Source organism: Nothoprocta perdicaria, unplaced genomic scaffold (genome assembly GCF_003342845.1).
Source record: "Nothoprocta perdicaria isolate Ctin4 unplaced genomic scaffold, notPer1 scaffold_215, whole genome shotgun sequence".
NCBI classification, from domain to species: Eukaryota; Metazoa; Chordata; class Aves; order Tinamiformes; family Tinamidae; genus Nothoprocta; species Nothoprocta perdicaria.
This window is the reverse complement of record NW_020455371.1, coordinates 510,997-524,588: the sequence shown is the minus strand read 5'-3', so window position 1 is coordinate 524,588 and position 13,592 is coordinate 510,997. Positions and strand designations below refer to the sequence as shown.

At 41.3% G+C, this 13,592-nt stretch overlaps 1 protein-coding gene across 2 annotated transcripts in view; it reads left to right on the top strand.

Moving 5' to 3' along the window:
• The window catches only part of POLA1 (DNA polymerase alpha 1, catalytic subunit), a 188,734-nt gene that overhangs the window by 77,484 nt on the left and 97,658 nt on the right, over window positions 1-13,592 (top strand). For both annotated transcript variants that reach the window (XM_026038675.1, XM_026038676.1), the window contains exons 30-32: window positions 942-1,073; window positions 4,571-4,745; window positions 11,854-12,035. In XM_026038675.1, the coding sequence (XP_025894460.1) occupies window positions 942-1,073; window positions 4,571-4,745; window positions 11,854-12,035 (489 nt within the window). The remainder of the gene's footprint in view (window positions 1-941; window positions 1,074-4,570; window positions 4,746-11,853; window positions 12,036-13,592) is intronic.

The window sequence follows — 13,592 nt, the reverse complement described above, 5'->3', positions numbered from 1 at the left end:
TGTCTCATCAGGAACGTGTATCCTGTCTGACCTTCCCACTCTTCTAATAGAAGAGATTTTTCATAAGATTTTTTTTCCATCCTAGTCTCTTTGCATTGTGGACCAGCCTGCTGGCTGGTCTTTAAGACCGTGTTGATGAATCAAGAAATATCTTCAGGTTGTCATTATCATTATTAGAGTAATTAGTGATTTTTGTGGCTTATTTAAAAATTTGACAACCATTTCTTAGAGTGTTCGGAGTGTAAATATTCTAACAACACTTAGTGCCTCAATAAAATATACATATGGAGTAGCTTTCATTTTAAATGCTGACTGTTCTTGTGTTTTACTACTTTGGAAATAGTAAAATTATGTATTTCACTATTAAATGCGTAAGTTGTTTTTAAGAATTGGAATGATGATAAATATTTAAAAATAACATTTTCCTGAATGGAAAGAATTTAGTGTGAAATCCCAGTACATGGAATATATGGAAATATTTTAGTCAAGATGTATCCCTTTTTTAACACAGTTTTTTAAATACACTTAACTACTTGTTCAGATGCACTTTATGATCTGAACATGCACAGGGATGAGGGGAATGATCTGTGACCATGCTTTTATATTTTGCAAGCTATTTCCAGCTACAATTTATTTTAGTTTTAAAACAGTGACAATATATCTGTAACTCTTGCAGCCTTCCTTTTTTTTGTTACAGCCTCTTGCATCCTTTCATTTTATTAATAATAATATTTAAAGAATAAGAACTGTTACCTAGGTGTTAATGTCTGGGAAATACATTTATTACAATTTCTGCATGTTATTTTTGTCATACCACAAGTATACTTGCAAATGAAGGCAGCTACTATGCAGTCTTTGTAGTCTGCTGTTCTAAGTTGTCTATCACCTAAGCAAAACACTTCTCTCAAGTTATTTTTCTGTTTTCTCTTTTGATCTTTTAGGCATTGACAAAAGATCCACAGGATTATCCGGACAAAAAAAGCTTGCCACATGTGCATGTTGCCATGTGGATAAACTCCCAAGGAGGCCGAAAGGTGAAGGCGGGAGATACAGTGTCATATATCATTTGTCAGGTAAGAATGTGTTTATTTATGGCTAAGCACTAGTGTTGTTTTGAGAGATGGCAAAGACAGGCCACTCAACTGCTTAAAAATATTTTGACATTTGTGTGCAGTGAGATTATGCTGTATTTTTGAGTAGTCTGCTTTCTGTATTAAATTCACGGCACTTCTACAGGGTCAGAAGGTATCATTGTAATCAGCTGGGCTCATATAACTATTCCCATGCAGTAGCTGGTAACGTTTCCATGATTTAAATTGTTTTCAGGACCAGAAGCTATTTTTAAAGAAAACATCTGATCAATTTATATGGGAAAAAAATGTTCTGGTCGTGAAGAAACTTTCATTCTTGGAAAGCTGTTTTGTGATTCTGCAGTGTCACTGTTGCTTCCAGTCTCAGCATTCGTATTTTCAATTCCTCGTCTTTGGATCTGGCAATACTTCTGTCTGCTGGACTGAGGAGTTGGAGGAGCTTTCTGTTTTCAGGTTTCTGTCTATCTTGGAAATGCTTTTAAAACTTAGGAAAATGATGTCATCTTAGTGGCAGCTAGAACAGCAAAGTGGCTGATCTTGGTACCCCTTGCATCAAGACGTGTTTTCCATCTTCCTGCACTATTGCCAGTTTTTGAGTGTTTTCACACAGATTGGATGTGTTTTGCACAAATGATACTGTATCAGTGTCAAATGTGGATTTACAACAGTTAAATAAATTTTACTGAAACTTTCTTGTTGGTACATTGGAGAAATGTTTTTGGCTGCAACCCCATATTACTAATTCATGTGCCAACAGGTAAGTGTTCAACATTGGTTTTCTTTCCCAAAGATGTAATCAAAAAAAACCCAAGATTATCAACTCAGAATAAAATTCTACTCACCAGACCCTTGCCTAGATGCTGCTTCTCCCTCTTCCCCAAAATCCCAGCAAGATTCCCAGGCAGGTCTTGTGAGAAGTCTGATACGTAGTCCCATGGCTTCACTCTGAAGTTAAGCTCCTAGAAGGAGCTCAGAAATGCAATTATGAACAGGGTATAAATGTGTGTTGGAGTTGTGCTGGAGAGGGAGGAAGGCAGCACATGGTCATGTAAGTTGAAAGGGATTGCAGCACCCCTTGGCTACATGAGGTAAAACTTGCAGCACCAAATACCGTATCTCGCTATCATTTAACAACTCTGTCTTTCCAACCATTACCCCACAATCAAATTAATCTTTAGTATAACCTCAAGGAAAGTTTAAATCCAAGGAGGATAGGCTCCTCAGGAAATGTTCTGCCATTTGGCTGCTGAATGCTCGTTGAGAAGCATGCAGAACAACTTGGGGAAGGTTTGCTTTTTGGGTGGCAGGCTCTTTTAGTCAGCAGTGGCTTTCCCTTCTGCAGGCAGGCCCGCGTGCTGCCTTTCAGCTGGTGGGTCTCCTGCTGAAGCTCTGTAGGGCACTGCTGTAGAATTATCCTGAGGTTGCTTTCCAATAAATGAAGCTTTCCAATAAATGAGCCGGCATTTTCTGCTGCAAATTTCTCTGCCTGTTGGTAAGCTTTGGTGGTCTTGGAAAATACAGCTGTCATGGGAAAAAATCCAGCAGCCTTTTAGCTTCAGCCAATGTCAGTGCAGTGCTCTGGGTCACCCTACCATGTGCTCGAGCATCTGCTTAATACTTAGCCATTTGTGCCAGAAGAACATTGCCCGAAACTAGTGCCTGCTTAGGGAGAGGCAGGCTGAGCAACGCTGGTGGAGATGGGAAGTATTGAGCATTTGTTCTCGGCCAGCTGGCCCTGCTGTGTGTCCTGGAGGAGAGGAAAGGAAGGCGGGTGACACGGGGGACGTGTGCGGCCGCCTTGCCGGCTCGCTCCCGGCACGGGATGCCCAGAGGAACAGAGCGATGGACGTGGACGTGCCCCAAGCCCTCCTGCTTGGGTTTGGGATGTTTGAGGTTACCGTCTTTTGAAATTTAAACATTTTTTGAAAACATGCACGACTGGTAGTAAGTACAGACATGAGCAATTTATCTATCGTCATCTCAAAAATGCACCCCATAATTTGGATTTGCTATAAAACACGATGTAGTTTGAATCAGATGGACTGAGGGGCGTCTTATGGCAAACTGATAGGCCTGCTAACACCTGCAGTGGACCCCTCTTTCAGCTCCATCTTTAAGAACAGGATGTGCATTATTTTTCTCTCTTGTGTTAATCCGGGGTTTGTAGTTTGGCATGAAGAAAGTGCCTGGAGTTGGAGAGCTGGGCGATGGCAGTGGCTGCGCCGCAGCACAATGCGGGAGAAGAATGTACTTGTTGAGAGAAGGAAGCTGAAGGAATCGCATCACAATTATTTTTGCAAAGCAGCTGGTTGAGCTGAATAGTCCTAAATTAATTTTGTTCTGAATACTAAGTTGTCTGAAAGGAGTAGGAGGGACCCGTGGCGGGTAGTCTGTCTTTATTAGTGATGGGTTTTCAGGCGGTGGTTGCTGACCCTATTGAAGCCAGTGTCTTGTCTTAACTGAAAAATGAAGGTGTTGCATGCTAATGCATGTGGGATGTGATTTAAGAAGGGGAAAAAAAAAAAAAAAAGGACTAAAGGACTTCAGGAAAAACTGATTTGATACTCATTCCCAAACCACTCCCCAGTTAATGTTTACTTTTGTCACTGAATGCTTATTAAGTTACTACTTTCAAGTTTTGACAGACATAGAAAATAAAATTTCCTGGTGTAGTAGTGGACTGGGAATGATACTTCAGGGATGTAATGAATTCTGTTTTCCAGAAGAATGCAGTCTTCTTAGAGCTGAAGCACAATTCCATCATTAACGCTATTTTTTATTTCAAATATCACCTTCCTAAACTGACTTCCTTTCATCTTCCTCTTCGTTGTGAAGAATTTGATGTGTGCTCAGAGCTGAGGAAGGGTCTTCCTCTTTTGCCTCGTGAGGTCACCCAGTGTTTCCTTCAGTACTTTTGCCCTTTCAAATTGATGATATTGTCTTTGTCATTTATGTGCGTGCCAATAACTGCTAGTCCTCTCCAACTGCTCATTTTATTTGTTTCTGTATAAAATCTAAGAATATCAGTTTCCTAGCAGAACAGATCCAGTTTTGATATGCAGTGCTTGGAATTTGCTTGTTTTATAAAATGATAATGTTAGTTTAATACAAAGTGAATCCAAAATGCCTGCCTTCTGCATATTTTTAGCTGGGCTGATAGTTACAATGTGTTTTCATTGTGCATTTCAGAATTGACAGATGGGACTGTTTACTCTGTCTACTCTTACTGATTTGCACATGTAGGCTGCAATAATACAAGCTGGATTTACATTCTTGAACTTGCTGGTTGATGCCAGCAACAGCAATGCAAATTTTTTACTACTGTTGGATTTGTATTTGATAAATCAACCAAGAGAGAGCAATTGTGTAACATCTTTGCTTTAAAATAAAATGTGATTCTTGAAGCCTAATCCTTCGTATACCGACTTGAGGCGGATTTTCCTTTTTTCACACTGTTTTCTACGTGTCTCCTTTCTTAGGATGGATCCAACCTGAGTGCCAGCCAGCGAGCATATGCTCCAGAACAGTTGCAAAAACAAGACAATCTTGTTGTCGATACTCAGTACTATCTATCACAGCAAATACATCCAGTAGTTGCTAGAATATGTGAGCCTATAGAGGGAATTGATTCCGTTCTTATTGCAACGTGGTTAGGTAAGTATTCTAAATTCAGTTTATTTAAAGAGTTTCCAGAGACAAAGTGAGAAGCTTTAATGCATGTTTCTTAACAAAAATGTTTCTCAAGATCAGTCCTCCTAGAATGAAGGAGTACATGTTATGCAGCCTGTAGAAGGCAGCTTGCATTGTGAGTTTGTTTAGATGACATAGCAGAATAACACTTTTCAGAAGGTGCTCATTAAGATGTTATAAATCGTATTCAGGGGGTGGGGAAAAAAAAGTACTCTTCCCAAATGACATGACTGTTGCATGTCTGAGGTTTTTCTTAAGTTTCTGAAGTACCGTGTAGTGTTGGAGAATTCAGGCTCTAGCATTTTTGCAGTAATGAAAGGGTGCAGAGTATTAGTAGTCAGTCAGTGGGAAGAGTTTTTATTTGTAGAATTGACCTGCTAGATTTTTTTAAAAAAATAATAGCCCTAGTAATGGATATTCTTGTCTCCAGATGGGGTAGGCAAGCAATATTTCCACTTTCTCTGGAAATATCATGCCATATCTGTAATTTGCCTTAGTATTGTTTTTCTCCCTGAAAATGTATGGATGTGATCTTGATGAAGGGAAATCTTGTGGTTTGTACCCCAAATCAAGTCTCTTACTACTTAAAGCTGGGTTACCAGGGATGGTAACATAGCTTAACAATGTTGAAAATGTTAAGCCTGCTGCTTGCTGAGTTCTTGACGAGACTTTCTTGTCCCACAAGAAAATATGTATTTAGAGTTGCATGGTGTCAGTTTAATAATCCCTTGCTTTCATGTTAGGGACATGTCTGTTGCAGTGCAGACTTGCAGAAATGCTTTCTTTCAGAGACTTTGGAATGCTTGGAAGGAGAGTTAGACTATAACATTTTGTGTGCTGGTGTTGGCCGGGACCCAAGAATTGGTCATTTAACTGGCACAGTGCGACCTGGCAGGATGGTCCACCTGGGCCAAAGGTTCAGCTCATGGTGGGTTCACACTTTGCCTTGAATGCATGCAGGTGTAAGTTCCTTCCTCCTTGCTTCTCAAGAAGGGTCATTGTCATTAAAGTGCCATTAAAGATTTTTAAATAAATAAATAAATGTAGGGGAGCTCTGCTTTTTTGGGGAAGGTAAGCACAGACGTGATTGTGCGTCTGCAGGGATCTTTATCGGAGACCCTGGATGTTGCACTGCATGTCCAGGAAAAAGCGCTTTGAGGAGGCGCCAGCCCTGCCTCCGCTCACAGGCTGACTGTGCACGTCTGGTGGTTTGGCCTCCCCTTGATGCCAGAGAGCGCCGTGGGGCCCAGCCAACCAAAAAAGTCAAGTACTTTTGGTGTAGACAAAGCGGTTTGAAACAGAGGTCAGCTTCTAGTTGCCTGGGGAAAAAGACTTGTGATTTTTGAAACCAATTGATTTCTTGCAGAGATTTAGTTTTGAAGACTTAGTCTAGAATTCAGAGTTATTCCTCATTCTCAACAGGTCAGGTGTTTGGGAAGGGCTGATTCCCGTTAGGCATCTAGATTAAGTGCCCAGATCTTAAGAGCTGTATGTCCCTTGGTAGCATTCACTATTTGCAAATGCCTGTGCTGCTTTTTGCACAGTAGTATGTTCAAGATGAAAATTTCCTTATAATAGCATTATGCAGCTCAGAGTATATTAACAGTATACAATTGTTAGTCAGAAAACCTGTGCGTATACATTACAATCTCAGATCTGCAATATGTTCCATTTGACCTTGCTGTGCTATAAAAATGTTACTTGCTTCTCCACTTCTGTTTTCTCACTTCTGTTTCCATTAAGTTTGCTAGTAGTAAGGTCTTTTTCAAACCTGTTTTATCTAATTCTTTTTCTTCTACTTTTAATCAGAGCTGTACATGAATTGTTGCAGATTGTTTTAACTTTTTTTTCTTAATATTGGAGAGGTAATCAAAAATGTTTTGTCTTGAATGAATTGAAAATATCTGAGTGTACAAGATGTCTGAGCCCATTGCTTTAGAAGAAAAATTCAGAATGGTTTTCCTGTTTGCTTAAGTTTGGCTTTTTTTTTGTTTAGCATTTTCATCATGTAATGCAGCCAAATCCCAGTTGTTTTTCCTGTTCTCTTGAAAAGAGGATTGTTTTCTGTTCAGAAGAGGAAAGCTTCTGTTCTGGAGGGTACGAGAAGTATCATATTGATGCACTCAAACATGGTTGCTTCCTTGCTGAGAATTTCCTCCTCTGGTTTTGTTATGTACAGTGTACGTCTGTATACATATATACATTCCATTACATATATGGAATGGTTGTAGAAAGAAACATGTCAGATCCATATTTTAAAGAATCTCTTTATTAGGTAAATGTTTGATCATCATGTCACCTCACTAGTCCAAGCAGATGAAATTGAGTTCTGCTTAGTGAAGCTTGGTTTATATTAAGATAAGCAAAAGCATTTCTTTTCCTTGTCCATACTCAAAGTAAATTATTTTAACTAATCTATTTTAGACACTCAAGAACAAAAGCAAATAACTGCACCTAAAAATTGCAGAGAGCTCTTCAAATATCACATTTATTCACCACAGAATCAAGCTGAAAATTGTCTTTTGTCTTTGGACTTTGTAGGAAGTCTGCCTGGCCTTTGAAAGATGAAAATTCATTGTTCCTAAAAATGAGAACCTCACAGGCATAATTTTTCGTTCACTCTCTTTTATCTTGAAGTTCTTGAGGGGGAAAAAATACACTGACAAGATGAGGCTTGTCAAGGTTTCTCATAGGAGGATGTGCAGTCAATAAACCTAATTTACTTATGCTTGTGGAGACCTTGCTTACTTTCTCCTGAAACTACTTAAAAAAAAAAAAAGACAACTGTACTTGTAAAACTCTTAATATAAAGAAGTAAGCGAATTGTGAGGTTGAGGTGCTGGTGCAATATAGATATTACCTCCTGTTGTGTTCCCATCTCCCCCTTTTTTTCTGTGTTCTCAAAAATACCCAAGCACCATGGAGCCAGGGTCATTTAAGCCTGGGATTTTTGCAGTTGTTAATGTATTACGTCTTCCCCCACAAGTTACAGAAGATGCTGGTTGCAGAAAAGGAGCTTTCTCCTAGATCGTGTCGTGGTCTTTGCAAAGAGAGGTACTGCCGCTTCCCAGGGGCGTCCGTAGGTGCTCTGTGAACGGTCTCACGTGTAGGCCCTTCCTAGGAAGGTCACCCAGTGTTTGGGAGCTGCTCCTGGTTAGTCCTGCTCCCATGTCAGTACGAGTACTTGCAGTCCTGCCAGCGCGCGTCTGTCCATGCCGTTAGCAAGGAAATCCCTCCCACCTGAAGGCCGCTGGGTTTATTTTTCTCTCGAGGGGGGAATTTTTTTAAAAACACTTAGAGAGCGTTTTACTTGGCGATGTTGATATTAGCAGCTGCCTACCCAGACCAACTCATGGCAGCCGTGGTCTCCCCACGGCGTGCGAGCTCCCTGGTGTTTCTTGGCGCTCCTGGGTTAATTCTATCGCGTTTACGCGTGGGGATCCCCACGGGGGACCCCAATGGGGAGGACGATGGCGTGGCACAACCCAAGAGGAAGGCCACGGGGGAGCCCGCGCCGGCGCTTTCGCGGACACCCGGTGTGCGAGCTGTGGCGCTTGCCGTGGTCCCAAGCGCGGGACTTGGGGTGAGCACTGAGCAGGGCCGGGGTGCCCCGTGCCTCCGTTAGCCACCGGGTTGTGTCTCCAGAGAGCAAGCGGGCCTCTCTGCGCCAAGGATCTCCTTCATTGCTGGTATTTATAAATAAAACACCCATGTCAGGAGCTAGTCTTGACCTGCATGTTGAAATATTTAAGTTGACCCTGCATTTATCTCTGTGTGTTGACCTGGTTGCTTTACTAAATTACCTCCTCGGTAACCTAATTCACCACAGCAGACTTGAGCGGGGCCCGGGCCCTAGCCGCGCCTCGGAAGCCCGAGGAGCCCCGTTCCCAGCGAGCCAGCCGGGGAGCAGAGCGGGATCCGTTTGAGGCGGGCGGGGGCACGTTTCCCAGCGCGGGGGCGCGTTTCCCAGCGCGGGGGACGTTCCCCAGCGCGCTGCCCCTGGGCAGGGCCGCGGCGGGCGGCCGCAGCGCGCGGCCTTCGCCTCGCGGTGGCAGCACGAGCCGCGCCATCCCCGCCGCCCCGGCACGGAGCGCGCGGCCCGCGGCACCCGCCGCCTCCGCGGCGGCCCCGAGCGCGGCCTGAGCGCGGCCTAAGCGCGGCCCGAGCGCGGAGCCGCAGGCCGAAGCGGGAGCTCCGCCGCGGCGCCCGGCCGCTCCTCGCCGCCCCCAGCTCTGCGGCCTGAGCCGGCGCAGGGGGCCCGAGTTACGGAGATGGAAAGAAAAATACTCTCGGAAGCCTAAATTTGACACTGTGAACAGTGCAATACACTGCTTCTGTCGTGGCAGCTTGGTCTGCGCTTTTCTTCTTAACTCGTATACTTGGTGTTTTTTTTCTTTGCCACACAGGCAGCTCGGCAGTTTTTGTGGGGTTGGAAAGCCTGCCCGTGTGCAGGTGATTTAGTGATAGCCCCACAAGTGCTATATGCCCCAGTAGGCCCAAGTCCCCCTGATTTTTTTTTTTTTCCTCAATATTGTGTAAAAAGATAGAGTCCAGAAAATTAGCTTGAAGTCTCCTTCCATTCATTAAAAAAAAAAAAAAAAGGCAAAAAAGCCTATTTTTATCGGCAGCCTTTAGGCATTCCCTGTGTTGCTCCCCGGGCAGGGCAGTGTGCCCGGCATGACCTGTTGCGAGAGGCTACAAGTGGGCGCGCTGAGATGGGTGAACTGAGCCAACCAAGTGCCCCTCAAAGGGCACGGTGGCCAAAGCAGGTCCCGCGCCCCCACATAACGAGGCTAGGCTTGTGCTTAGGCTTGTGCTTGGGGTCCCGACTTGCCTCCCCTTCAAATTCCCGTGCCCAGAGTGAGGTGTGCACTTCAAGCACCACAGCATTTCTCAAGTTGCTTTCTCCAGCCCACATAGCAAGGAAAGTTCTGAAATGCCTCGATTCTAGTAAAAGGAAACTATTTCCCCCCTCCGCCCCCGTTAAATTATCACAAATTGTCCGTGTGCTTTTTTTTGACTGGGTAGTGGGAAGCTACAGTGGAGTGAAAGACAAAATGCATCTCCTTTATGTTTTGTTTAGTGAAATATCTTCCTCTGTTACCGTTCTGGAAAATGAGATAAAATTCTAACTGTCCATTTGATGAGATAGGTAGCAGTGAACTAGCAGTGATTTTTTTTTTTCTTTTCATTCCTCTTCTGAATTTGCTGCAAAGTGAGAATAATTGTATTTACCAGTAGTCTTTTAGATCCAGTCCACTGTATCTTTCAGTTGGTTTTCAATCTTTCCCATTTTCAAAATCGTGATATGAAGCAACACTCAAGTCCTCTTCGTGAAACTTTTATCTCCTGTGTGTTTGTTACAGAATATATTACTTGTTCCTTAAAGGAGCAACTACATTACCAACTATTTCTCCCTTCCACGCCCATCTCCCCCCCAACCTCAGCCAGAGATTTTTTTTTTTTTTTTCTGGCTATGAATAGAGTAAAACTGTTTAAAAGTTTGAGAATCTCTGAAATGAAATGTCACCCATATGTACTGAGTCTTTTTTTTTTTTTTTTGCCAAAATTAAAATTGCATTTTAATTTATATTTTTAGTGAAAATCCAGTTTTATCGGAGACCAGTTGAACTTCTTTGGTGATGGAATCCTTTCTATGTCTTTCTTGAATTTATTTTATTTTGCATTTATAAACAACAATTCAGAATAGTGATAATCAAATCACAAGTATCAAACATTTTCTATATAGATAGTACTTATCTACCTGTATAACACAATTGATTTGTAGTTGTGATGGTATTTAAATAAATTTAAACAAGTGTTTTTCCCAGAGATTTTCTTTAGATGTCTTAATGCTGTAAGGCTAAGAAGCATTTTAACATGTAGCTTCATTTTTCTTTTTTTTTTTTCCCCCCTCTTGTTTTTTACTGTAGTGGTTGGTAGTGGTAGAGGTAGAGGTTAACACTTGTTAAAGTTTACACAGGATGTAGGATAATATATAGTAATCTTTTACTTGGCTTAATTAGCCTATGTTAATTTTTTTTTTCTCAGTGTGTTTCCTTTTTCATATTAATAGTAATCTAAACTCTAGTTTCCTAAGCATTCTTCCAGATTTGCTCACGAGATCTTTTCTTTCCAGTATGTGCAATTTTTCTAAAATGCAAACGTTATCGATGGAATGAATGGACTTTTCAAAGGCTGAGCGTGGCAAAGGAGGACCGAAAATGTGGATTTTTTCTTAAGTTTGCTTTGACAGCCTTATTCCTAGGGCAGTGAACTTGGTGCTTGCTTGCCTATTTATTTATTTGCGGTTGAATCCGTGTTTTTAGGAGGGCTTTTGTACATTTATTTGTTTGAATTCTTGCGTTCTGGCAATGAGAAATAAAGCGGTTTGTCTCCAGCGCTGTCGTTTTAAATGCTGCTGCTGCTGAATTTTAACCACTGCATTAGATTGAACCCTGCATGCTGTTAACCACTGAGCCAAAATGAAATCGACCACTGCATTGAAATCAGAGTTGGCAGTTGTAGACGGACTTAAAGGAGTTGGTAATAGCAGTGCACCCGCGTTTCTTTAATGGGGTTTTTATTCTCTGTTTTCAGTTTTAATGGGGCCGTTTTGCTTTAAAGACTGTGTCTTAATAATGATGCACGTTTTTATTGAAATATTTTCAGTGAAACTTAAGAAGGAAATAACAATAAAGCCATCCGTTAGCAGTGCTTTCCTCGGAAACAAAATGTTCTGCCTCATAGTCCCATGATAATGCAATGTGCTTGTTTTATTTAGAAAGCAATCTTGCATAAGAAGATAAGTAGATGATTTCTTCGTGTTTCATGAACCTTCATTTATGGTTAAAAATTGTAATATGGCTTTATGTTTTATAAGTTTTGGGGTTTTTTTTGTTTTGTTTTGTTGTTTTGTTTTGGTTTTTTTTTTCCCCCTAAGGATACATATATTTAGCTTCTCAATTCACATTCTGTAACTTTCGTACCTGCTTTGCCAAGCCAATAAAAAGTAACCCTGCTTGTATGGTTGACCTCTCAGTGTTTGAAATTTTGTATTCCTTTTTAATAGGACTGGATCCTTCCCAGTTCAGAGTCCATCACCAGTACCAAAAAGATGAGGAGAACGATGCCTTGCTCGGTGGCCCAGCTCAGCTCACTGATGAGGAGAAATACAGGGATTGCGAGAGATTCAAGTTCTGCTGCCCCAAATGCGGAACAGAGAATATTTATGACAGTGTCTTTGATGGCTCGGTTAGTTTCTCTTATGTCTTATTTCTGGTCTTTGATGAGGAGGGCAAACACTTGCAAAAGAAAAAGGAGCTTTTTAGTTCGGCTTCGTGTGATGTAGGAGAAGATACCATATTGTTGGAGTCCGACTGCTTACACTTGGAACAGAAAATTGCTGATAGGACAGTGCTGAAATGTTTATCCCATTTTTTGCATTTCGGCTGGGAACATTGTAGCCCAAGAGGACACACAAGATTAATCTGTTGGCTTCATTAATCTGTTTGCCCCCATTTGTGAATGATTGTTGCTGTAACTTTTAAGGAATCCTTATCCTAACACCTTAGTAACATGCAGTTCTCTGCTTAATAAAACCTTCTTATAGCAATGGCAGTTGCTCATCCTAAATCATATTAATTGGAACAGAGTGTCTTGAGAATTCGTGTTTTATCTTTTTATATCCCCCTTCCATTCTTGACAGAGAGATTTTCTGCGTTATCTTTCCTTCTGTCTTTGTATATCGAACATAAAAAGTCATAGGGCTACATTCTTGTTGGGAAGTTCTGCCAAAAAATGTATCTCTGACCTTGGAGCACAACTTGAAATAAGGCCAAGTATTTAACTCTACAGCGATGTTATGCATGTATTAGTCATTGGCAAATTAGCAAGCTTCAGAGTAGTGAAAACCTTGAAAATGAAAGCAAATAAATCTTTTATCTAAATTAAAAGTAATTATTTTAAGTTAATTTGGACAAACAGCAGATGTTTCACATTTTTTTGAATCAAAATAAAGCAGTCTTTGGAAGCCAGTGAGAGGGAAAGACAGATGTAATTTGAGCAATACTTTGTAAATCCTTGACTTTTGTTCATTACAGCTGTAAATAAGATAGTTAATTGCATGGAGATTTGACAAAATGCAGATGGGCTAGCTGTAAAGAAGTGGATGTTAAACTTGGAAAAAAAAGAAAAGAAAACCTTCTCCCACCTGGAAATTTTGGTGAGGAGGGTGGGGGAGGCTAAGGCAAAGCAGCACAAATCAGCCTAGATGTTAAGCTTTAACTAGAAAAAAAAATGTAAAATTTGAATAACCATCGAACCTAACAGGACGTTACTTTAATGAGAATTCTCTCACCTTAATTTTAGCTGTTCACACATTACTTCTAGGAACTGAAGTTTAATTTTAGATATTTTGAAGGCTTGGGTCAATGAGATGATGTCGCCTTTTAAGAGCTGTTCTTGCACTGGGGAAAAACAAAATATCACTTCTTTGTTGTTCAGTGGGGTTTCTCTATTTAGCCCTGTTGGTATTTTCTTAAATGATGATACCTGTAAGGTTGATTTCAGTGTTCTGATCAGGCAGCTTGGACAAAACTTTTGTGTCCTTGATAAAACAATAAACCAGTGTTGTGTTGTATTGTTTGGTGGTAGGGGACCTGTCCACAGGCCAAGCTTTTATTCAGCATCATTTGCTGAATATATGTTCTTGGCAGATGAAGCAGCATGTTCTCCAAAGACCTTTCAGTAAGCAGAGAATGGAAAAAGTGTATGTTTTAGAGAAGTCTTTATGGATGTGTGGCCAGCTGT